The sequence below is a fragment of the Brachyistius frenatus genome, unplaced genomic scaffold (assembly GCF_029030835.1).
Source record: "Brachyistius frenatus isolate BFR_SWC_R1_liver_20210118 unplaced genomic scaffold, ASM2903083v1 Contig_60, whole genome shotgun sequence".
NCBI classification, from domain to species: Eukaryota; Metazoa; Chordata; class Actinopteri; family Embiotocidae; genus Brachyistius; species Brachyistius frenatus.
Window position 1 is genome coordinate 2324495 of NW_027210659.1, and position 26892 is coordinate 2351386.

At 43.0% G+C, this 26892-nt stretch overlaps 2 protein-coding genes across 2 annotated transcripts; both read left to right on the forward strand.

Annotated features, from left to right (window-relative positions):
* Positions 1-921: 921 nt before the first annotated feature.
* On the forward strand, positions 922-3001 carry LOC138625240 (interleukin-1 beta-like). Its single transcript, XM_069706020.1, has 4 exons — positions 922-1141; positions 1452-1616; positions 2104-2237; positions 2465-3001. The coding sequence occupies exons 1-4, from the start codon at positions 922-924 to the stop codon at positions 2684-2686; spliced, it is 741 nt and encodes a 246-aa protein (XP_069562121.1). The 3' UTR covers positions 2687-3001.
* Positions 3002-4965: 1964 nt separating this feature from the next.
* ckap2l (cytoskeleton associated protein 2-like) lies at positions 4966-22496 on the forward strand. The gene is made up of 9 exons (XM_069706009.1): positions 4966-5074; positions 7606-7672; positions 7751-7805; positions 8772-9976; positions 12175-12370; positions 16315-16473; positions 17644-17704; positions 18153-18315; positions 21928-22496. Exons 1-9 carry the CDS (start codon positions 5035-5037, stop codon positions 22235-22237), a joined length of 2256 nt encoding a protein of 751 aa, XP_069562110.1. The 5' UTR covers positions 4966-5034; the 3' UTR covers positions 22238-22496.
* The last annotated feature ends 4396 nt before the right edge of the window (positions 22497-26892 follow it).

Below are 26892 nucleotides of genomic sequence, written 5' to 3' on the forward strand. Positions count from 1 at the left end.
CAATTTGGAAAATCTTAAATCAGGTTTAAGCAGAAAACTGTTTGGAATCTAACGTTGAATTTGTTTGCAGCAACATTTCTTGGTTTCTCTGAAAGACTGTAAACTAAATTGACTTTTTTGGGCTTTGTATGTCAACTGAGGGAATCTTCTTCTATTGTTTTATGGATGGTTTGGTGGTGATTACATCTGTGTTGTATGTCTAACATTTACTGATGTCAACTGGCTGTAAAACACCCCATAAAGACAAACAAGACCACAATGTTAGCAACAACTTCTTGTTACTATAATTATCAAAACTTGAAAAACGTGTAAAATCACACATTATGTACTATTATGCAAATGGAGGATTCCGATGTCTTTCTTTTATAGTATGAGTAACACTTGTTATCCTCATTACGCTGTCTTTTGCGTAAAAGTACAGTACAGAATTGCATCATCAAACTGGTAATTATACTTCCTGTCAGGCCCAAAATTTCCGAAGGTGGTGAGTGAGTATAAAAACCCTATAGATCAGCACAGACCAGACAGAACAACAGCAACAGCACAACTACTAAGAGAGCACTCTAATACAGCTTCTGATCTACAGGCTTCAACAGGTAAATTGTTTGTTTTGTCTCTGTCTTCATCTGGAGCAGATTTTAAACAGGTTCTTTGACTGGCTTAAGGCCACTTTAATACTGCGGCACAGTTTCTTTAATTTACCTTTTCAAAATACAGTAAATAGAAGTGATGGTACATTAGCCTTTACTGAAGCCTTTACAACACTAGGTCAAGGGGTGCATAGTTATATGAGTGGATAATAAGCAGAATAGAAAACTGAAAAAGGTAGAAGTTAACCTAAATAATGCATCATTAAGTCACTAAATATTTTGTGATACATTTTCTGTCTTCCTGCAGATCTTTATTAACTCTAAAAAAAAGATGGAATCCAAGATGAGCTGCAACGTGAGCGAGATGTGGAACCACAAGATGCCCGAGGGAGTGGACCTGGAGGTTTCAAATCATCCACTGTCAATGAAGCGCGTCGTCAACCTCATCATCGCCATGGAGAGGCTGAAGTCCCCCACATATGAGTCTGTGCTGGGCACCGAGTTCAGAGATGAAATCCTGCTCAACATCATGATGGAGAGCATCGTGAAAGGTAGTCAGACAGACAAGCCTGTATTTTAACACTGTTGAATTAAAAAAAAACATACGAGACTGTTTTTTCACTGTTAGCAGATCATACCTGAATAGAGTTGATCTCTTTTTAACTCTATAAACTAAAAGCTAAAAAATACTCTCATCTATGGGAAGTGATTTACTGATAACTAAGAGTTTACATAAACAGTTTTCAGTGCTTATCATTTTTATGTAAATAGAAAGTCCATACAACTAATACCTGTGATTAAAGAACATAAAAAAATCATAACGACATCATAACTAAACAGCTGTACCACTTCTTTTCTCAGAGCAAATTGTTTGCGATCGCGAGTCAGCTCCACCAGTTCACTTCCGCAGGACTGGTGAGCACAAGTGCAGCGTGACTGACAGCCAGAAGAGGAGCTTAGTCCTGATCGAGAACAGTATGGAGCTGCACGCGGTGATGCTGCAGGGAGGAAGTGACAACCGCAAAGGTAAATGCACATCACAGTTGGATCGAATGGTTAGAAACTCATTACATTTTACATTACATTTTGAGATTACAGATTTTTTTTTTAGTTAATATGTGAGTTGGTGGCTTAATATATACAGCTGTTATAAAAAAAGTATCTTTTTACACTTAAAATTCCCTAAAAGTTCAGTGTTTCCCCCACTGCTGCATTCTTTTGCAGGATGCAAGTCACCCTGTAACATAACACACACACTAATATCTTAATTTGAGCTTTAACTGACGTGTAAGAGGTCCCATTTCACCATTGGCCTTCTAAACAAACTTTTCCTCTTAAAAGCAGTGGAATAAAATATACAGTACAGCATGAAAATATAACAAAATGAAAAGAACACGTACGTCAAATTTGTTTGTATGAATTGAAGTGTGCTTTCAACAAAATGCACAGGAGGTAGCATTTGTGTGCCATCACAGCCATGAAAGTGAACCAGTGCCCTCTACTCTCTCCTCAGTTCACCTGAACATGTCAACCTACGTGCACCCTGCACCCAGCGCTGAGGCCAGGCCTGTGGCTTTGGGCATCAAGGGCACAAATCTCTACCTGTCTTGTCACAAGGATGGTGAAGAGCCAACCCTGCATCTGGAGGTAAACCTCTTACATGAATCTCACATGAAGACTAAACAGTTCTCTGTGTTAAATTAATCCCACGTGACTAATTTCAAAAAGCTCAAAGAGGAACTAAGCAAAGCTGATCTACCTGGTCATCTAAACTGTTATTATAAGTGTACATTTATACACACATGTGATTTGAGCTTGTGGGCCTAATTTCGTTCACTGTAAAACCTTCTGACATTGATCTGTTCACTCTTCAGGCGGTGGAGGACAAAAGCAGTCTGTTGAGGATCAGCTCAGAAAGTGAAATGGTGCGATTTCTCTTCTACAAACGGGACACTGGGCTGGACGTCAGCACTCTCATGTCTGCCCGCTACCCCAACTGGTACATCAGCACGGCACAGCAGGAAAACAAGCCGGTGGAAATGTGCCAGGAGGCCGGCACATGCTACCCAACCTTCAACATCCAGCGTCAGAGTTAAAACCCCTCAAAGAAACCCAAAGTGGAATATGGATCTGCTTCTGGGGCTGGAATTTAACCGTCTTAAGAAAAGATGGGTATTAAAGAGTGCAAACTATACTGCACTTCAAGTATTTTGAAGCAATCAGCAACAAAGAAAAATGTGTTACTACTGACTTCCGCAAGTTTTACAGAGTATGTACCAAGTACATAAAGTGAAATGCTTAATGTATTGACAAGTTTCATCACAAGTTGGCATCGTTGAGCTGTCTGGTGAACATGCCTATCTATTTATTGTTCTGTACAACATGACACATTGTTAATGCTTTGTATGTATTTATTTATTTATCTATCTATTTACATTTATATTTATTTGGAAAATCTGCTTACAATTATTCTTGAATAAAATCTTCTAACTAATTTGAATTTGTGTTTTATATGCTCTGTGAGGATTTGGTAAAGGGCACAGCTCAAACAGAAATAAATAGTGTCAGAACAGACAATAGCGATACCCCAGTTCTTAGCACTCTCCCGGCACGGTGGTGCAGTGGTTAGCACTGTCTCCTCACAGCAAAAAAGGTTCCGGGTTCAAATCTGGTCCTGGGCCTTTCTGTGCGGAGTTTGCATGTTCTCCCTGTGCTTGCGTGGGTTCTCTCCGGGTTCTCCGGCTTCCTCCCATCATCCAAAAACATGCACCTCAGGTCAGGTTACCTGGCGCAGCGCTAGTGGCAGCCTGCTGCAGCATCTCCCCCCTGAGAGCCCCCCTGCTGTAGTGAAGACATTTCCCCTCGGGGATTAATAAAGTGTATAAAATGAAAATCAAATCCCCCAGCTCTTATGATTTCCTGTTCACACACAAGATCACAAATGGCAACTAAGGCCACGGAGACTGTGCTATCCTATGCTAATCTTTGCTTACAATAATACTATATATGTATGCCATATTATGTTCCTTATATACAATCTCGTATTAATCAACTATTAATCCTCAGGCATATGCAACAGGCTGTTTCTGTAGAGGTCAGCGATACTGCTGAGGTCAGCGATCCTGTTGGGGTCAGCATGCTGCTGCTACGACCACTAGTTTCACCTCCTGCCTTTCTTATTTCTTCCGAGTCATAAAACAGGAATAAGTTACTGACCTGAGCAACACGTCCCCACAAGGCAAGACCCCCACCTCGACCAATCAACAAAGGACACATCACCATACATGACTTTTTGGTTCCTGTCCTATAAGAAGACCGGGTCAGGGAGAGTCAGGAGGTCAGACTTCGTGAACTGACACATACTATGTTGTTGTCAGGGAAGCATAGTCTGGACCCAGAGCTTTGTAACACTGATTATTCTGCTGTTAGATAAATATCTTGAAGCCTGACATCTTCTCCTATTGCCTCATTAAAAGAACACGCAGGACTGGGGGCTGACACATGTTGGCTTTGTACTAGCAGAGTCCAACAAAGACACAGAATCCAACCAGTGTTCACATGTTTGAATAATTGCCAAGTTTCCTGCATGTCAGTGACTATGCAGTATATAGTATAAACCAGTACATATATATAATAACAATTTTGAAGTAGGTACTCATTCTAGAGCATTTTCATTTTGATACTTTAAGCTACTCTTCCAACACATTTCAGTTGGAGATATTGCAGTTACTACTCCACATTGATTTAACTGCTGTATTAATTGGCAAAAACTGATGTTACAACAATGCTGATCATCTAACCAACTCTGCAGCCTTACAACAACCCCAAACATACAGCCAGACTCATAAAGAACTATCCTTCCTGACTCAGTGACAATATGAACAAGGAGTACTGCAAAAGATGGTGGCACGTGGTCACATTAAATATACATTTTAAATATATATTTTTTTCTTTTTAGTCTAATTTGTATGAATTAAATTTAGAGACAACGACTTTGTGGATTAAAAAAAAAAAAATTTAAACATCCACATTCAACACAAAATGCCCACACATTTCTGTGATAGGTGCTGTCCTGGTAGTCTGGTGTTACCGGACCCAAATTTACACAGCGAGCGAAACTAAAGCTGTGAGCAACAACAAACAGCCTGGTCGAGCTGCGGCGACGTGCCTGGTGGACACATGCTGCCACGTCTTGTTTACATTCTCTGCTCCAATCAGAGCATGACTTTTGCGCAAGCGCGCCGTTCATTTTTTTCGAAATTGAAAGCCTCCAATCAGAGAAGAGGAGGCGTTAACTGCCGGCCATTTCAAAACCGGGTGCCCGAGCGCAGTTGTAACGAAGATAGCATAACGTATTGGAAAACGACCGCTGCAACAGAGCATTTGTTTTTTTTAAATTAGTTATTGGTACAACGTTGAAAGAAGAAATCGAGTTCATATAAAGATGGAAGAAGGAGAATCTGAATCAATGCTTTCCAGAAAAGGTTAGCGAGCTTATTAAGTTGTAAAACGCTATCTGACGCGAGCTAACGCTGTTAGCATCAGATAGCTACCCGTTAATACATGTCGCTGTCGTTACTCTGCAAACGTTCACTTTAACACGTGGAGAAACGCGTTTATTTTCAAGGTAAATACATTCCCAAATCAGGACCAACTTCAGCGCCCGGTGTCGGTGAGCTGCTCCGGTTTCACCGTACAAACAATATTAATGTGCGAATAAGCGATAAAAAAACAAAACAAACCCGGGGAACTTTTCAGTATGTTGTTGAAACGTATGACTTTGGTCCTTTGGGTGTTTGGTCGTTACCCGTGCTTGAATGTGTCGTGAAGGTTTCACACAATTCGGTTTCAATCCGAATTACTTCTGACGCGTGTGAACGGTCAGGTGTTGCACGTCTCTGAACTGAAGCGGTATTGTTGAGAAAGTGGATTGTTGATGCAGGAAGCTGCTGAATAGTTGGATGTGGAGTTTAAACCAAACATTGTCCAGCTTTTAGCCAAAACTTTGATCAAATTAACTTTCGTCATACCAACTCTCTGGCTCCAGGTTCTTTGAAGTAATTTAATATATAACCAGGAAGTATTGTTATGCAAAACTGTGTAATATTAATATATAGATTGATACAAATGGCAAAAAGTGAATATAGTTCATAAATAATTGCAGGCTTTATTGGCCCTACTGTTTTGGTTCTCAAACCGCTATTGAATTGCTTTCTATGTGTTACAAATAGGATTTTAAAGAGCCTGTAAGCCGAACACCGCTGACACCGCGATGCTAGGATCACCCATGTAGATACTTCTGTTTATAAAAGTCAAACAATTCACGATTTATGTCGTGCATGCAATATTAAAAGGCTACTTCTGAATAATTAGCAAATAATTTGCCATGCAAAAACATGCAGCTGGTTGGCAGTAGGTTTCTCGGGATCTGTCTGCTCAGTTATTCAAGACTAAAGGTCTTTTTCCAAACCTTGTAATGCATCGCAGCTCTTCATTTACACCAGGGGTCTCAAACTCGCGGCCCGCGAGACGATATTTCGTGGCCCCCACCTTAATATGAAAGTTTAATGTTAGTGCGGCCCGCGAGTTTTATATGAATGGCACTTTCCAGTGTTGTGTGCGGAGCTGAACGAACCGACCAATCACGGTGGGTATTTGGCTCTCGGGGGCGGGACATCGACCGGGCTTGATGCAATCAGAGCAACATTTCTCAATTAGTGAAAGTGACAGCAGCGTTGCCATGGAGAGTTTTCTTCCGGGCCTGGCTGGCTGCCTCGTTTCTATTCGGCAAACGTGGACATCCGTCCCAGCGCGCTGCGTTCACAACACTTCCAAAAATAAGTTTTTTAAGTTGCTGCCCAGCGGGACATTATACGTATATATGTCTCTCTCTGACAAAATAAATCAAAGTGATGCGTACGCGGCGAGATAAAAGAAAGGAAATAATGTAGCCTAACGTGGTCTGCAGTCACATACCGACACCTGTCCGTCGGCAATAACAGTCCCCGATAACCCGGACCAATTATAGGGTCGCACCGTTATTTGGGGGTCATTATTTTGTTATTTGCATTGCCTCACACGATGAACACTACATATATTTCTATATGATGTCATAAACACGACAGTGACACCAAGTGGAATTAAAATATATCCCACAGCCCCAAACATGTCTTTTTCAAAGCCTGCAGTGAAGAGAAAGGTTGGTGATGAGCACAGACAATCCCAGGGAAAGTGGGAGATGCATTATTTCTTTGTTGAGCACAGGGGCACCCCGACGTGTCTTATTTGCACAGAGAAAGTTGCGGTGCACAAGGAATACAATCTGAAACGTCATTACACAACTAGACATGCTGAGGAGTATGCAAAATACCAGGGATGCTATGCGAGAGGAAGCGCTGCCAGGTCTCCAGCAGCAAGGAGTAGGCAAGAGAAGCCATGTTCAGAAGAACAGTTCATGTTCTTCAATGTTCCATTCATGTTCAGGACCATTCATGTTCAGAAGAACCCATTGAGGTTAAAGAACTGTTAATAAAGACGTTTAAATCTGAATACAGCAGATATAGAAGACTGAAGAAACCACACACAGTTGCTGACTAGAGAAATCTAATTATTATTATTTTATTTATTACTGATTTATTTACTTATTAATTCTTAATTTGTTTATTTATTTTTTCATCTTATTTTGTGTTAAAAAAAAATAAAAATAAAGACATTTGAGAAGATTGGAATTTTTTTAACAAAGCTTTTCTTGTGGAGTACCCGATGCGGCCCAGCCTCACCCAGACTCTGCCTCCAGCGGCCCCCAAGTAAATTAAGTTTGAGACCCCTGATTTACACTGTATGTACACATATGTATGGAGGCACATTTAGTAAGAAATACACTGTGGATTTTGAACCTAAATTGCTGAAGTTAAGATACTAAGAAGTGAGTCTTTAATTTGGAGTTTACAGCTGACTATAATGAAAAATAATGCCATAAATCAGTGTTGAATTCCTGTGTAATTTTTTGTCCCAGAGCTGCGTAAACTGAAGTTGATGGAATACCTGGCAGCGAAAGGAAAGCTGACACTCCCCAATTCCAAGTAAGAAACAAACTGCATGAGATCACATGTTGTGTTTTATGTGTAGGGCAGATTAATTGAGTCAATCTTGCTCCTTAGGTCAAACCTCCATGAAGACCGTCAGGGTAAGAAGCCTGTGATGTCTGCACTAAAAGTAGGTTAAGTGTTTGTGTGTGTACGTGTGTATGTGTTTGTGCAGTAATTGAGTCACAAATGTCCCACCAAAGACCTAGAATGCCAAAACCAGAGCTCATTTTTAGCACGGGGGGTGCGGGGTGCACACGTGTCAAGAGGTTTTGTTCAAAAACAAAATCCCCCAATGCCTTAAAGTGGCTTAAATGTAGCTCTACATCTTTGCCTTCATTCACTATGTATGGATCTGTGAATATCCACACACATCTGAGTTGACTTGCAGCTCAAGCTGGATGCTCGATGATACACAAAGACCCACTTCACAAGTTAAAGGGATTGGTTGTAATGTATGAAACCATGTCTGTCTGAGTCATTAATACACATCAGTTAGAAAAGGTGAAATCCTCTGCCGAGGTTTTGACTGCTTATTCGTTATTTTTATGAGTCTTTTTCACGTATGAAAAACAGCTGATGAACATGTGGCAAGGGTTCGAAACATGATTTTTATTGGAAGAGGTCTTCAAAAGAATGATGTAATATTAGCATGGGGTCAACATAATCAGTCTGACATGCTATATTGTTTTGATACAAGTTCTCACGCTGAGCTGACGGGGTTTTAGTCAGAGGTGTTGTTCACAGCGTCAGTTTTCTTTACCGTAATTGCAATATGAAAACCTGGTTTGTATTAACATTTGTTAAGCTACTCTAAAAGGAGAGAACAATCAGCGACCAGTGTGGGTAACTAAGTGAGATGATGTCAAACAGAGGTGGTAGACTTTCAGTGAATATCGTGGTCAACGCTGATTGGTTAATGACTTCTCCAATACTTTCAAACTTAACTGAAGGTGTACACCCGGTAGGATGCAATGACTGGAGACGGTTCCCTGTGGAGCGTGAATATTTATTTATTTATGGGGAAACTTAGTTTACTGGAAACAGGCCTCTGCTAAGCTACTATTTATTCAATTGTTTGCTTTTGTTCCCACAGATTGTTACAGAAAAAGAGAACAAAGCCCCAGCGGACAGATTCAGACATAATGGCCCAAAAGGTGAACCATCAAATGCTCAATCCAGACAAGACCCTGCCAGAAGAGTATTTGGTGTCACTAACAAAGTGAATGTAAAAGGCAGCATATTGACAGGACAGCAAAATGCAACTCGTCCATCTTCAAGCAGAGGCCCAGTGCAACCCAAACCGAATCTAAAGCCTGTGCTTTCCAGAACAAACACTGTCGTCTCCTCCAAATCCAACCTCAATGCAGCCAGCCATCTCAAAAAGCAGCCAAACACAGGAATTCAATCTTCAGGCAAACCCCCTTCAAATGCAGCTCATACAGTTAGAATAAAATCAAACAGTAAATTTAGCTGCAGCTCAAATATCACCTCGTCAGGTCCAATGAAGACGGTCAGTGTCAGGATGAGTCTTGGCCCTGTTGTCAAGACAAAGACAGGACTGATTCCTGCAGTGACTCAGCCAAGAAACACACAGTCAAGCTTCACACACACCTCTGCCACAGCAGCTCGTACCACCACCACCACCACTAGCCTTAATGCCATGAAAGTGCGATCCAGCAGCGTGTCATCAGTCTCTGCCTCCCAGAGGTCGGCCGTGGCTGGAAATAAAGTTCAGTATCAGAACAAGTCCAACTCTAAACCCCTTCTGAGGAAACATTGTCAGCCATCTTGTAAGAGTCAAATATCAAGTGGACTGAAATCAACATCCGGTTGCTTCAAGGGCACAGCAGCACCGTTAAAGCCAGAGGTGAGAGTACCAATCAAAACACCAGCAGGTCCGCTGGTAGACAGAGTCACAAAGTCCAGATCTGGAGCCGAAGCGGGGAAACCTGGCCAACTATGCAAAGTTGCCTTCCAAACATCTGTGAAGCCAGAAAGCAGGAGCATTTCCGGACTTGTCAGCAGGGCAACGCGCGCTGTTGTTACCGAGCTGGGAAGGAAAACCAAGACAAGTAAAGAGACGGGTGGCAAGAAGGAACGCAGTTCAGCAAATTCCCCTCCACCGCAAGCAGGCATTAAGAGAACGGGTGCTCCAGTGATGTCACAGACGGCACCACAACCTGCGAGGACCGTCAGACTTACAGGCCGAGCCTCAGTCACGAAGACACCAAAGGTCCTCGACAGGGTCGTTCCCCAGACTGAGGGAAAGAAACTGACTGCTGCCCAGGAGGAAAGACTGTAAGTAGAACAGTGCAACTACTGGGAACTATCACACGACATCATGATGTGGCACCTAAAAATGAATCCATTTCCACCGCAGTTCACTGTAGATTAGAGTTTGTCTTGTGATCACTCACCTGCTGCAAAAGAGGCTGAATATCTAAGCTTTCTGTCCATGACTCACAAGGAGCGTACGGTAGTCTTTTATTATTCTACACCAGGGGGTCTCAAACTTAATTTACTTGGGGGCCGCTGGAGGCAGAGTCTGGGTGAGGCTGGGCCTCATCGGGTACTCCACAAGAAAAGCTTTGTTAAAAAAATTCCAATCTTCTCAAATGTCTTTATTTTTATTTTTTTAACACAAAATAAGATGAAAAAATAAATAAACAAATTAAGAATTAATAAGTAAATAAATCAGTAATAAATAAAATAATAATAATTAGATTTCTCTAGTCAGCAACTATGTGTGGTTTCTTCAGTCTTCTATATCTGCTGTATTCAGATTTAAACGTCTTTATTAACAGTTCTTTAACCTCAATGGGTTCTTCTGGACATGAATGGTCCTGAACATGAATGGAACATTGAAGAACATGAACTGTTCTTCTGAACATGGCTTCTCTTGCCTACTCCTTGCTGCTGGAGACCTGGCAGCGCTTCCTCTCGCATAGCATCCCTGGTATTTTACATACTCCTCAGCATGTCTGGTTGTGTAATGACGTTTCAGATTGTATTCCTTGTGCACCGCAACTTTCTCTGTGCAAATAAGACACGTCGGGGTGCCCCTGTGCTCAACAAAGAAATAATGCATCTCCCACTTTCCCTGGGATTGTCTGTGCTCATCACCAACCTTTCTCTTCACTGCAGGCTTTGAAAAAGACATGTTTGGGGCTGTGCGATATATTTTAATTCCACTTGGTGTCACTGTCGTGTTTATGACATCATATAGAAATAGATGTAGTGTTCATCGTGTGAGGCAATGCAAATAACAAAATAATGACCCCCCCAAATAACGGTGCGACCCTATAATTGGTCCGGGTTATCGGGGACTGTTATTGCCGACGGACAGGTGTCGGTATGTGACTGCAGACCACGTTAGACTACATTATTTCCTTTCTTTTATCTCGCGCGTACGCATCACTTTGATTTATTTTGTCAGAGAGAGACATATATACGTATAATGTCCCGCTGGGCAGCAACTTAAAAAACTTATTTTTGGAAGTGTTGTGAACGCAGCGCGCTGGGACGGATGTCCACGTTTACCGGATAGAAACGAGGCAGCCAGCCAGGCCCGGAAGAAAACTCTCCATGGCAACGCTGCTGTCACTTTCACTCATTAAGAAATGTTGCTCTGATTGCATCAAGCCCGGTCGATGTCCCGCCCCCGAGAGCCAAATACCCACCGTGATTGGTCGGTTCGTTCAGCTCCGCACACAACACTGGAAAGTGCCATTCATATAAAACTCGCGGGCCGCACTAACATTAAACTTTCATATTAAGGTGGGGGCCATGAAATATCGTCTCGCGGGCCGCGAGTTTGAGACCCCTGATCTAAGCTTTCTGTCCATGACTCACAAGGAGCGTAGGTAGTCTTTTATTATTCTACAATAAAACATGAGTGAAATCAGAGTGTTGGCACACATTACACATCATAAAAAAACAAGATAAGAGCGGGACTTTGAAGTTCGGATACTTGCTTGACAAGTAAAGCAGTTAATGAAAACAAATTGAGTAACTTCTTTGTTCAGTATCACTGATGAGTAAGTCTGGGTGGGTGGACAGGAACTAGTTTAATAGATTTCTGACAATCAATAATGCTGTGCGACATGGCGCAACATGATGCGACAGGTTGTTTGGTCATATTCAATTTGACACTCAAACACGCCTCATTTGGATGGTTTTACCTGGTTTAGGTATCCAAGCATGTTAAAATGAACATGTCCAAAATAAAAGCGTATTCAGACTCAGTGTGCAGTTGTTGGGTAAACAAGATGATTGTTTGGTAAACTTTAATTATTAAGTTGAAACCAAGTGTTGTTCGCTCAGAATAAAACGTTAAAAGAATCGATCCTTGCTTGTTGTGAGACTCTTGTCTTTCTATGTTCTCTGCCCTCGTTTCCTGTCTCTCTGCTGTGATGTCCATTAAGGGCAAAACTAAAAACAAGTTTTGCCCTTAATGAACAGCATTTTCAACCTGTTCTCTCCTTTTTGTTTTTTAGGACAAAACTGCAGGAATGGCGGGAAGCCAAAGGGATTTCCTACAAACGTCCTCCAATGCCAGCGAAAGCTCAGGTCAGGCGCACCGTGTGTGTATCGCAGCCTTTCTGGACGTCCTTGAAGGAGGAAGACGAGGCCCACTCCCTCATCTCTGCTGTGGACAGATCCCTGGCCGACTGCATCAAGTTGCTTCAAGAGGTACATTGTGTTTGTCTTTTTAAGCTTTTGAATCTGATGCGATCTCCCACCCGGTATGACATCTCACTCAAAGTTATTTGTTGAACAAAGGGGAATATGATACGACATTGTTTGGGAGGACCGTGTGTAGTCTGTAAAGGAAGAGAAACGAAATCCATTTGAAGATGGAGTGCGCTCCAAAACATCTGCGTGGGTTGTTTGACCTCACTGGAAGAAAAAAGTGTTTTGTAGCAAGGTTGGTGCTCCCGGGGTCTCTCCTGGACACAGACGACACGCTCAGTCGTACGTTCAGGTGTAAAATGCTTTTATTTGCCCGGCCCATACACCAATGTCCTCGTGCAACCGCTTCCTCCTCATCCTCCTTCTCCCTGCTCCCCTTTATTAGGGGAGAGCTCATCAGTTCACATCCAGCTCAGCTGTGCTCATCAGTCCGTATTCGGCTCAGCTGTGCTCATTACACCGGCCCGGCACCGTTCCCTGAACCACTCCTCCCACTATCTACCCCCTGCAGCTGAGCTAGCCACACCCCGCCACCACATACCCCCACCGCCCGACTTAGGCCGGGGAGCCATCCGGCCTAACCTACTCTCTTCCCCCCCAAGTGGTACCCCAGATACCGTACCTCCCTCCGTCCAACTGCACACTTCCTTGGGTTGGCGGTGAGCCCAGCCTGCCTCAGGTACTCCAGCACTGCGCCCACCCGCTGCACATGCTCCGCTCAGGTGGTGCTGTAAATGATTACATCATCCAGGTAGGCGGCAGCATATGCAGCGTGCGGACGCAGCACCCGGTCAGTGAGGCGTTGGAAAGTGGCCGGGGCACCGAACAACCCAAAGGGAAGTGTGGTGAATTGGTATACAGTGAACCCTCGTTTATCGCGGGGGTTACGTTCCAAATAGAAACCGTGATAGGTGAAATCCGTGAAGTAGTAACCTTTTTTTTTTTTTACAATTATTATACAATGAAATACTCCATAATACATTGAAACCAAAGAACAAAACCTTTTTACAGGCCCAAGCATTTGTTTAACAAATAAAAGTACTGTATAAATGTTTTTTTTTTACAAATAACTACTGTACTGTAAAATAATAATTTTAATCATCAATACGAACTGAAGGCTTCAAATTGCTGAGATCGGCACCGCCCCACTGCGACCCGAGTCATTGGATTAGAACGGGAGGAAATGAAAAATGATTATGAAAAAAAATACAAAGTACAGTAGGACAAATAGTGACTCATGTGTATTTCACTGCTCTTCTGACTGAGCCGCTGCATCCTGACTCCGCTCTGCAGCGGTTCTTTCTTCTAAAGCCGGCGGTGCAGGTGTGGTTTTTCGAGAGAAGAACATAGTTATCGGTAGTTGTTGTCGCTCTTTTTTCTTCTGGGCAAAAAGATTCTTATAAACCGACATGACACCATCGATTATTTTTAATTTGGCAAGCTGTTTTACGTACGTGTACATATTAAACCGCAACGTTATTGACAAACAGGTAGAGAAGAAGCGGAGAGACTGTTTAGCCAATCAGAATGCAGAACACAATGCACGATGCAAATCCGTGAAGCAGCGAGACCGTGAAAGGTGAACCGCGTTATAGCGAGGGTTCACTGTAATCCAAACGGAGTGGAGAAGGCCGTTTTTTCCTTGGACTCTGGCGAGAGAGGAATCTGCCAGTAGCCCTTGGTTAAATCCAGTGTCGTGAAGAAACGCGCAGTGCCCAGCCGGTCCAGGGGTTCGTCGACCCGGGGCATTGGGTACGTATCAAATCGTGACACATCATTCACCCTGCGATAGTCCACACAGAACCGTATAGATCCATCCTTCTTGACAACAAGAACAATGGGGCTACACCAGGCACTGTTGGACTCTTCTATTACTCCCATCTCCAGCACAGCCGCCAATTCTCTCTGAACAATTTTTCTCTTGTGTTCATGGGCGTGACCGCACCGTCACGCCCGGAGATGTCTCAATGTTGTGCACTATGAGGTTCGTGCGTCCTGGCAGGACGGAGAACACATCAGCAAACTGCTTCTGCAACTTGGCAACGTCTGTTCTCTGAGTCCCGGAGAGATGGGCGTCGAAAGGGAGCGAGGCAGGATTGGTGGACTTTGGAACCTCTGGCCCCAGCTCCTCTCTTTCAGATACCGCGGACACCAGAGAAACAGACTCCGCCTCTCTCCATGCTTTTAAGAGGTTGAGGTGGTAGAGCTGTGTAGCTCCGCCCCTGTCAGACCGCACCACTTCATAGTCAAAGTCCCCCTCTTGCCGTGTGACCACAAAGGGCCCTTGCCACTTGGCAAGGAGTTTTGAGCTGGAAGAAGGAAGCAATACAAGTGCCTTTTCTCCCGGTGTGAATTGCCTCAGCTTGGCCCCTCTGTTGTACAGTCGTTGTTGACGTTCCTGGGCCTGGAGCAAATTCTCACATGACATCTGACCCAGCGTGTGGAGTTTTGCTCGCAGGTCCAGGACGTATTGAATTTCACTTTTGCTGGAGCTCAGACCCTCCTCCCAGTTTTCCTTAAGCAGGTCGAGCACCCCTCGTGGTTTCCTGCCAAACAGCAGTTCAAAGGGAGAAAATCCAGTCGAGGCCTGGGGGACCTCCCACACTGCAAACAACAGAGGATCAAGCCATTTATCCCAATTACGTTCATTGTTGTGTTTAAATTTACGAATCATGGACTTAAAGTCTCATTCAGACGCTCCACAAGCCCGTCAGTCTGTGAGTGATAAACACTGGTCCGAATAGACTTAATACCCAGTAATCCATAAAGTTCTCTCAGTGTTCGTGACATGAACTGGGTGCCCTGGTCAGTCAGAATCTCTTTCGGGATTCTGACTCGGGAGATGACCTGAAAGAGAGCCTGCGCAACACTCTTTGCTGAAATGCTGCGCAATGGCACTGCCTCGGGATATCGTGTTGCATAATCCACTAGGACTAACACAAAGCGATATCTGCGTGCGCTCCGGTGAAATGGCCCGATGAGGTCCGTGCTAATACGGTCAAATGGGACCTCCATCAAGGGTAGCGGATGTAAAGGCACCCTCGGAATGGCCGGCTGGTTTACCAGCTGACACGCCGGGCAAGATGCACACCAACGGCGCACATCCCCCCGGATGCCCGGCCAGTAAAACCGGGTCATTATCCGGTCCAGAGTTTTATCATATCCCATGTGGCCCGCCATCGGGTTATAGTGAGCCGCCTGGAAAATCATTTCCCGGCGGCTTTTTGGCACCAACAACTGGGTGTTTTCTTGACCTGTTTGAGTGTCACGACTCCCTCTATACAGTCTGTCCCTAATCAATGAAAAGTGCGGATATGACAGCGCTGCGTCAGGGCGCACCAGCTGACCATCAATTCCTATCACTTGGTCAAAGGCGAAGCACACGCCTCCGCCATCGACTCGAACATGTCCATAAAGGCCTGTACGTCATCCGCTGGCGTCATCTTGTGCACGGCCACCCCGGTGAAGGACGCCGGTCCTGGCGCTGGTGGGGCTGCCGCTGGCTGGGCCGCCAGCTGTTCCCAGGCGCGGGTCTGTCGCTCGGCTTGGGCCTTCAACGCGCCCGGGAGCTGGCGGGGCGAGGGAGATGTGATCATCCTGCAAGTGTGCCGACTTTTAACCGGCATCTAGGAGGGAGTTTGCATTCATAGTGTTGGACGTGCTTGTTCACACAAAAAGTGACAGGAATAGTTGTGTAAGCCCTGAAAAGAAAGAGCCTCAGCGAGATCCAACTGGGTTTCCTTTTGCTCTTCAACACACTTGTCCAACCGTCACGGCGTAAACTTGGTGCAATCATGGATGTGTTTTTTCAGAGGAAGTCTGGTGCTGTCACCACATTTATGACTTTGGTGGGAAAAAGCTTTCAGACGCCGTTTGACCACATGACAAGCACTTTGGTTGGAGTTTACTGATGGCCTCATTTTCAGTGTGTGTCTCACCCACAGGATTTCCCTGCAGACCAGGTGAAGCAGATTCTCTCCCGGCTGCCTGCGCTGTCCCAGAAGTTTGCCAAATACTGGATCTGTCGAGCCCGGCTGATGGAGCAAGAAGGCAACCTGGACGTCCTGCCCATGTTTGAAGAGGCTGTTCGTGTTGTGTTGGAGGTAAGTCATCCATGATATTCAAATTTTGATCGTTTTTATTTGAATTTGTATTTTTTTTACACCAGTGCCGTGCTGGTTGAAAACGGCCTGTTTAGGAGGATGGTTGTCTGGACAGTGTTGTTGCCGGGTCGCTTCTCGAGAACCGCTCGCTGCAGTAAGGAGACGCCCGACTACGTCCACTGTGATGATGCTCTCTGGAACGCGTCGAGGCAGCGTGACTCCGCCCGTGACTCCACCCGTGACTCCGCCCCCTCCGTTGCACAGAGCGCCGTTCAAAACAGCCTGTTTGGCAGTGTGATCTCCTGACTTGTGGTATTGTTTGTGGTTTTCCCAGAGTTTCTGGGCGGCTTGGGGGTAGGAGGGGAACAGCTCTAATTTAATCAACAACTCTGCTTTTTCACTGAATCTTTACATTCATCAGGCAGCCGTAACCCACATCACACGGTCTGCAGACCTTCATCATCATGTGTCGACCATTATGACTACGGATTTGTCTCTCCCAAATGCCACCATGCTGTGAACCTGTAGGGAGTCTGATCCCATGTGATGCCCTTCAGAAGCAGAGTGTCTTTAATGTGGACTTCATTAAGGTCTTCGATGGCCTCCCTACAGTCTACTTCTGCTCTGATGACATTGCTTCCGTTATCTGAACCTAACCTTTCATAAAGTATTTATAAATGGGTTCATGTCCAGCGAAAATGCCTCCTCCAGATGAACTACTTCCATGTTGGAGAGGACAACTCCATACTACTCAAGTTCCTTTGTCAATCTTTATCTCAGATAGTCCAAAGAAAGCACCACAGACGGCGGTGAAAGGTGCTATGATATCATACATCAGAAAGTCCAGTTGTTAATGGTTAATGTCTGGAAATCAAGTTAAAAACAAGTCATGTTTACGTGACAGAAGGTCGGGATCGACAGAACCGATGGTCCAGTAAAATGAAATGCAGAGCAGGTGAATGTTCATGTGTGGATGTGTATTTCTGGATTCAGTCTGCCTAGTTGTGCTGTAATTTACTCCTGCTGGTCTTCCACAGCAAAGCACTTTCCATCTCTCGAGCATGATGTGTCATACATTTGAACTGCAACGTGAATTCCAGTTTTTACTTCGAACAATGCTGATTCCTCGCTCGTGATCTGTTAAGTCTCTGCACTTCTTTTTCATTGCAGCCAGTGGATGAGCTGCGGACGGTGGTGTTTGAAATTCTGAAGAAAAAGGACGCGATCCAAGGTAGCGCTGCTTCATGCTCGGCAGCAATAAGAATAGTAGAAGCATGAAGGAACGGTATCATCTTCGAGCCTCACACTGCCGTTGATTGTCTCTGTTCTCTCCATGCCTTCATTTGTCTTATATTTTATATGTGCTAATATTAAAATGTGATAAAGTTACAATGTAGTTGTGTTTGTAATTATGTTAACTGTATAATACACAGTTTATGATACATTGTTTCATGAACAACAGTCTGGATTTTAAGCACCTCAACAGTGCTCATATGTTTGCAATATGAAATTCTTGAGAAGAAAATGTGATTGTTTGTGTTTACAGCTTGTTGGCCAGAAAAATTAATTCATGCAGCTTTAAGGTTTAATTGATTTTTGTAATGTCAAACAGTGAAATCGAAATAAAATGTCAACTCTGACTACATTCACTTCATCATATCTTCATTTTTTTCCGTCAGCCTCTGAAGAAAAGGAGAAAGAGGAAGGCGACAGTCCGACAGCTGCATCCACGCCACAGTGTTGCAACAACCCGACGATGACTCCGAAATCTGTCCGACTCCTCATCTGTGGGGAGAAAGGAGCCTCGTCTGCGATCAAGTACAAGATAACTGCAACTCCGGGGTATGTTTGAGTCATTACCCAAATCTCCAGCCACAGACTATCTTTTGCATTAGGCAGGACGTCGTCGTTTTGATTGAATGGGGTCAAAAAGAATGGGGTTTCTTAGTCATCCAGAGCTCTGTTGAATACAACGTCATCAAATGATGCGTTGGCTCATTTAAAATCAATCCCGTGATCTAAATGTTTAAGTGTTGACTTCGCCCACAGTTTCTGCCTTTAAGTCTTCGGCCTGCAACACACTTTCTGCCTGGCAAACAAGACGCAGCTCAGACGGGCTTCAGGCGTGTTGGAGGCCTACGGCAGGCGGTGTATTCCAGCGGGTTCACGTTTGTACCGTTTAATCAGAGCAAAGAAACATCGTAGGCTGCACTTGTATCCTGAGAATACTCCAGCAGGTTTGTGTCCCGCCTCCAAGTGAGCGTGAACAAACATGGCAACTTTTTGTCACTTGTCGAACCTCAAAAATACTTTACTGATGGCCATTATCAGAGAGAAGCTCATTGATCGATGGAAAGACCTGCAGCCACAGCACGGCCTGCCTGTACTTAGAGGTCAGTATCTTGAAGCTACAATGTGTAATGTTATTTACTTTACATTTTGTGGTTTTAAATAAACTGCCCATAATTTTTTCTAGAGGATGCGAGTAATCCCTTTCTGATTGGTAACAGCTGGACTCCAGGCTAACGATGCCAAGGAAGATTATTATATCAACGAGTAACTTGATTTCCTTTCATTTTGAAGTATAACAAATCAAAAGCACATGATTGGCAATTCTACAGATTAGTATCTAATCTGGCACAAATTCTAATTAAATTAAATGGAAAGAGAAATCCTTCTGAGGGTGTATATTTTGATGAATATCTTCATATTGTGCAAACATCTGGAAGAACAAAAGAAATTCAGGCATGATGACAGATTTAGTTGCTTGTTTTGCATATTGAAATCTTTAATCAGGTAAAACAATAACAGCACCATCATTACAGTCTGGTATTGGGAAGTTAAGTGTGAATTGCTCATTGCTCAGCTGGTCCCCGGTCAGGATCAGGTTTTCCATGAAGGACGTTTTACGTCTCCCTCCAGAGGTATTTCTTCGATCTTACTACAGCATAATCCCATTTTGGCTATCTGTGAGCCAACCAGTTAGTATGGAGTTCACCCGAGCAACTGGTCTTTATACAGTGATATCTGCTTTTGGCACCGTTAGGTTTCCGCAGAGGAGAGTTTTAGGTTCACACCGCAAGGTTTCGGCTCTCCTTTACACTGTAGGACACTCACAGTATCTATTCATTTATTTATTTATTATTTGTTTCTATCCATGAGCCAACCAGTTTGTATGGAGTTCACCCGAGCAACTGGACGCTCACAGTATCTAATTATTTATTATCTTTTTTTTTTTCATTTTTATATCTTCCGGAAGTTTTCTCTTGTATTTACCTGTAGGTCCCTGACCTATTTTTTGCACACGTGACTTTTAGTTTACCTAGTCTATTCGGACTCTTTAGTTTATCCAGTCTATTCAGACTCTTTAGTTTACCTAGTCTATTCAGACTCTTTAGTTTATCCAGTCTATTCAGACTCTTTAGTTTATCCAGTCTATTCAGACTCTTTAGTTTACCTAGTCTATTCAGACTCTTTAGTTTATCTAGTCTATTCAGACTCTTTAGTTTACCTAGTCTATTCAGACTCTTTAGTTTATCCAGTCTATTCAGACTCTTTAGTTTATCCAGTCTATTCAGACTCTTTAGTTTACCTAGTCTATTCAGACTCTTTAGTTTATCTAGTCTATTCAGACTCTTTAGTTTACCTAGTCTATTCAGACTCTTTAGTTTATCCAGTCTATTCAGACTCTTTAGTTTATCCAGTCTATTCAGACTCTTTAGTTTACCTAGTCTATTCAGACTCTTTAGTTTATCCAGTCTATTCAGACTCTTTAGTTTACCTAGTCTATTCAGACTCTTTAGTTTATCCAGTCTATTCAGACTCTTTAGTTTACCTAGTCTATTCAGACTCTTTAGTTTATCCAGTCTATTCAGACTCTTTAGTTTACCTAGTCTATTCAGACTCTTTAGTTTATCCAGTCTATTCGGACTCTTTAGTTTACCTAGTCTATTCAGACTCTTTAGTTTATCTAGTCTATTCAGACTCTTTAGTTTATCTAGTCTATTCAGACTCTTTAGTTTATCCAGTCTATTCAGACTCTTTAGTTTATCTAGTCTATTCAGACTCTTTAGTTTACCTAGTCTATTCAGACTCTTTAGTTTATCCAGTCTATTCAGACTCTTTAGTTTATCTAGTCTATTCAGACTCTTTAGTTTACCTAGTCTATTCGGACTCTTTAGTTTACCTAGTCTATTTGGACTCTTTAGTTTATCTAGTCTATTCGGACTCTTTAGTTTACCTAGTCTATTCAGACTCTTTAGTTTATCTAGTCTATTCGGACTCTTTAGTTTATCTAGTCTATTCGGACTCTTTAGTTTACCTAGTCTATTCAGACTCTTTAGTTTACCTAGTCTATTCGGACTCTTTAGTTTACCTAGTCTATTCGGACTCTTTAGTTTATCTAGTCTATTCGGACTCTTTAGTTTACCTAGTCTATTCAGACTCTTTAGTTTACCTAGTCTATTCGGACTCTTTAGTTTACCTAGTCTATTCGGACTCTTTAGTTTATCTAGTCTATTCAGACTCTTTAGTTTATCTAGTCTATTCGGACTCTTTAGTTTACCTAGTCTATTCGGACTCTTTAGTTTATCCAGTCTATTCGGACTCTTTAGTTTATCTAGTCTATTCAGACTCTTTAGTTTACCTAGTCTATTCGGACTCTTTAGTTTATCTAGTCTATTCAGACTCTTTAGTAGGTCCCTGACCTGACTCTTTAGCACAAAAAAAGAAGAAAATGTCTTACCCAGGTGTCCGATGTTTGATGGTGAATCAGCCTTGTTCTCGGATCCCGTCACCCTTCCTCTCTCCAGTTAGTCCTCGTCTCCCCAATGTCCAAACTGTTTCGAAAGAAACAGGGCGGAGGTCTTTCCTCAGGAGTCCCAGACTCCACCGTGTGCGGTTTCAGGCTGTGTCCGGAGGGAGGAGGAGATGTTGAGATCCGGCTCGAAGGACCAAATATGTTGGAAAAATTACTAAGAGGCTGGATTCAAAATCAAACACATCGGACATTTATTCTTACTAGAAGGAGCAAATACATGTACACTCAAAGAAAGATGTCCAGCATTGCTCAACTTTAGCTTTTATACAGTCTGACAAACAGTTGAAAGTCACCCCCATTTCTTTTGTACCTGCTTTTGTAGTTAATACTGAGTTCAGTTGTAGGTCACAAGATGAGAACATATGGACGTCGTAAATGAGACACTAGGAACATTCTTGAGCCACATAAGTACATCTTATTTTCTTTCCATCATCAGGTAAAACAACAACAGCACCATCATTACAGTCTGGTATTGGGAAGTTAAATGTGAATTGCTCATTGCTCAGCTGGTCCCCTGGTCAGGATCCAAGTCTGGATCAGGTTTTCCATGAAGGCCTCGGCATCCTCCCAGATCCTTTAGATCCTTCTTCTTCCATCATAAAATAAAAAATGCCTTTGATTTTCTTCTCCTTCAGTGGGCCTTCAGGCCAACAGACGGAACCAGTGAGGGTCAACGGCCGAGAGGTTCGCTTCTTCACCCCGGTTAGACGGTCGGTGCGTATCGAGAGAGCCTCGCTCAGATACCCCGCATACCTTCAGGACCGCGACCTCTGCGTGGCCTCGTTCAATGACCGGGTCGCTGCAGAGGATGAAGAAAAAAGTGAGGAGCGACAGAGTGAAGAAACCAGCCCGACAGTCCACGACACACCGATGTACTTTTACAGAGAGAACGAGGCACTTGAAGACAAGGTGTTTGTCCAGCTTGTCCGTGAAGACGGCGTCTAGCTTCGTTTGCTGACTTTCCAGTTTAGACAAAAACAATTCAGCATTTTTCACGCTTAGCATGGCAGGGAGGAAAAAAATGAATTGTATGCGAATACTTTGGTGTCATTTCTCTCTGTATCCTTTTTTTTTTTTTTAACGCAAGTATTTGTCTTGCTTTTGTACAAGCTATTTGGTGTATTCCTTTGGTCTTCTGTATTATGTATTTTATTCTTTCCAGTAATGCAGTGTTAATAGTCATGTAAAATAGATAACTTTTTAAAAACCCTTCTATGTGTTGTCACTTTTTGAATCCTTATCTCACATGGGAACATGCCAACGCAACAGAAATTATCAAAAGAAAAGGGCCAACACCCTGTTGTTTTATAGATATGCTTGAGTTAATACAATTGTCTTGGTTGAGTCTCACTGCGGGAGTTTAACAGCACTCAGACCGGACCTGCCGGTATTTTTGCGTAGGCAGAAACCAACTTTGTGACGCAACATGAAAACTCTGGAATGGTTTCGCTGCACGTTGACAGTGAACACAGGAATGACAAATATGGCTAAAAATTATTTGATGAAGTCTTGTGTTACTGGGGGAAAAAAAGCTTCTGTGAAATGATTTGGGAACTGGAAATTCAATCTTGCTGACAAAACTAAAAGTATTTATTTCCTATCCAGCTTTTTGATTTAACTCTCCATTATGTCCCAATGTTGTGAAATGCAGCTGAGATCAGGAACACAGGCGCCAGTGAAGTGTTCCAAACAGGAAGGCGGTTTTAATGGATCCAATATGTGCACGTAGAGCAGTCAGCCTTTCCCATCAGCTGTCTAATAAATAAAGTATTTCTATTTAATTGAACCGTAGGTTCTGAGCTGAACTCTGAACACCAGCCAAACCAAATGGACACAAAAATAAGTGCCTTATACTGTTGGTTAGTTCGGTTGAAACTGATATCACAATATGAGTAGAGTACCATAAAATGGAAGATAAAGGCACAAAAATTAATCTTGTTCACCAAATATACCGGATCGGTCTGTTTTCTTTTTATATATTTAAATGCCACTGATTCCCTAAAATGAACAACTGCAAACGATTCCCTATGGAGGGTGTCCAGACCTATAAGGATAAAAGGACATAAGCCAATTTATTGTCATTGTAAAAAAAATACAGCGATGGAGGCAACAGCTCTGGGGAAAAAGCTGTTCCTCAGCCTGTTGTCTGGGTTTTGATTGTTCTGAATCTTTTTCCTGATGGCAGGGGAACAGAGAGTGACCTGGGTGTGTGATGTCTTTGCAGATGTTGCTGGCTCTCTTCTGGAGTCGGCCAGCATACAGTGTCTTAGTGTCACGGTTGATTTAGTTTCCTCAGGAAGAAAAGCCTCTGCTGGGCTTCACCAGGTGCGATGTGTTCAGGGACCATGTTAGGTCTTCAGTTATGTTGAGTCCCACCTCCTCCCCCATTTATCTATCGTCTTCCTGGTTCTCCTGAAGTCCACTATGACCTCTTTTGTTTTGGTGGTGTTGAGGACCAGATTGTTGTCCGAGCACCACTCAGCCAGATGTTGGACGTCCTGTCTGTAGTGCGTCTCGTCCTTATTGGCGATGAATCCCACCACAGTGGCGTCGTCGGCAAACTTCACTACTGTGTTGGAGGAGTAGGTGGAGGAACAGTCCTGGGTGAAGAGGGTGAAGATGGTGAAGAGGGAGCACGCAGCCCTGCGGTGCACCTTGTGTTCAGGATGATGGTCGTCGAGGTCCGGTTCCCTATCCGGACGTTCTGTGGTCTGCTGGAAAGAAAGTCCAGAATCCATGAGCAGCGTGAGGAGGAGAGTCCGAGGTTGTTGAGTTTATGCACCAGTTTCTGGGGGAATCTAGTGTTGAAAGCGGAGCTGAAGTCAACGAAGAGCATCCTGACGTGTGTGTCGGGGGGCTCCGGGTGAGACGAGGCCGTGTGAAGCGCGACGGAGACCGCGTCCTCCGTAGGTCTGGTCGCTCGATAAGCAAACTGGTGGCTGTCCAGGTCTGCTGGGAGGACGTCCTTCATGTGAGATAATATCATCCTCTCGAAGCACTTTGGGATGACTGGGGTCAGGGCGACTGGGCGGTAGTCATGGAGACAGGGGCAATGGAGGTGGATTTAAGGCAGGCGGGGACTGCAGCTTGTAGGGAGAGGTTAAAGAAGTTGGTGAACACCCCTGCTAGCTGGTCGGCACAGGTCTTTAGTGTGCGGCCCGACACCTTGTCTGGTCCAGCTGCTATTTATGCAGTGAAAATCATGCATAGTGACAAAGCCTGGTTCGCACCAGGCTGGGAAGAATCCTCTGTTTTCCAGAAATGCTAAAAACCTGACATCTAAAGCCTCTGAATCTGTAATTAATTTCATGTAATAACTTCTGGTATTATTATTATATCATAATCTCAAAGGTCATCACTATCAATTCCGCTCCTTCATTGCTGAGTCATCAGACACACTGGATATCACCTCTCACGCTGGGCAGAGGTTGGATGGCGAGTTGCCTATTTTAGATAAATCTCTTGCAGCAGCTTCAGTACCTCTGGATTAGAGGAACTACTACCAGTAATCCAGAATAGCTCTCTGGGATAGGGAAACACATATTTGATATTTGTGAGGGCCTTGCAGAATTCGGCTATATAAACAGTTGCTGATAGGAAATCCTCTTCTTTTTTTTATTTTTAGTCTTTTAATATTTCCAAACACCGGACTGACCGTGTTACATTAATCAGCAGCTCTATGCCTACAAAATATTATATTATGAACCAAAACAACCTTTAATAAATTAATTTATATTAATGAATTATGCAAATAGGCCACTATGTTTCTCTCTGTATCAAGGATGTAAAAACAGGGAACCAGTTGAAATGTTTCTCAAGAGCTTCCAAAATGTTCTTCATATCTGGTGTTTATCTTATTATATATATATATATATATATATATATATATAATGTTTATCTTATTATATATATATATTAGATATTATATATATATATATATATATATATATATATATATATTTATCTTATTATTCTGCTCAGTCACCACATTTCCCTTTTTGAGCGTTATCATGTTTTTATTGTCTTTAAAACCGGAAATACAGAAAAGGGTCCGATATGCCAGACGTTTCCGGTCCGTCCAGTGTCGTACCCTGCTGGCGCGACCTCAAACTACGTGCTGCTGCGTCAGCCGCACGTCGCCTGCGTCCTTAGCGTCTATATTAAGGAGTTTCGCTCCCTGCAATCTGAAGTGCAAACTCCACTGCTGCACGCGGGAACACGCAGGTTACTTGATCTCTACGGATAATCTGTACAGCGTTTCAAGACTTTATCACTGAGGGTAAGTGACAGATGCATTCATTTATATTTGTACACAAACTTTCCCTTCTTCTCTGTAGTAACCAATAATTCATCCCTTTTATTGCAGTCACATTTTTCCACTGTACTGCGTCATAAAACTCATTCTGCAGCACATGTGAGTAATAATTGTAGTCTGCAGTAGTTGAGAAAAAGCTCTGAAGATGTCCTTGTTGTGTTTGGACAGTTTTCACATCACAGTCTGAGGTGAATCTGCTATCAGCTCTCTGCAGCCTGCTGCACACATATCAATTTACAGCCAGTGTTTATGTTTAACTCAACCAGGTGGAGAGATCGTTCTCCTCCAGGTTTAAAGTTCAACTAAAGCAGTGGTGGTACAAAGGATCACATCTGGAACTTCAGCTGCTCAAAAAGTACCACAACTTTAAATGTTCAGATTATTAGCAAAATATGCTGATGGTAATCATGCAGGAAGATTGGCCCCTGCTAGTTGTATGATTGGATAGCTGACAAGATTAGTTTGTGTGAAGATGGTATTTAGGTTGAGGTAACTTAATGCTCTTGAACAGCTTTGACTGCATCATATTTTAAAAGAAAATCCTGGAAATAATTCATTCTTATTGTGGTGATGGAGGACGGGGAGATGACATGCACTGTGAGCTGAAGCCATTCTTGGATTGCTCGGATTCACTAAAATAATCAGTTTGCTCTTGATGTCATTGTTCTGAGCGACATTCATAAATATTCTCCAGCTCTCTCTCTCTCTCTCTCTCTATCTCTATCTCTATCTCTATCTATCTCTATCTCTATCTCTCTCTCTCTATCTATCTCTCGCTCTCTCTCTATCTATCTCTATCTCTATCTATCTCTATCTCTATCTCTATCTATCTCTATCTCTATCTCTCTCTATCTCTCTCTCTATCTATCTATCTATCTATCTCTATCTCTCTATCTCTATCTCTATCTCTCTCTCTATCTCTATCTATCTCTATCTCTATCTCTCTCTATCTCTATCTCTATCTCTCTATCTCTCTCTCTCTATAAGTCCGTCTGCAGCGTTGACAATCAGTGATCGACAACGATGACACTTTGGTTGTGCAGATTTTTAAGTGCTGTAGATTGAAGCTTGTTCTTCTCTCCCCTTCTTGCCAGAACGCCGCTGAGAAGACAGCATGTCTGTTCTGACGTGTAAAGAGGGGAAATATGTGACAATTAAATCCTTCGAGGAGGAACTGATGCTCTGTGCTGTTGATGTTCAGTCTCCAGGTAAGAATTCTACAACTACTTCAAAATAACAGTTTAACTCTTTTGCATTGGTGCAAAATGGCATTGATGTTACTCAA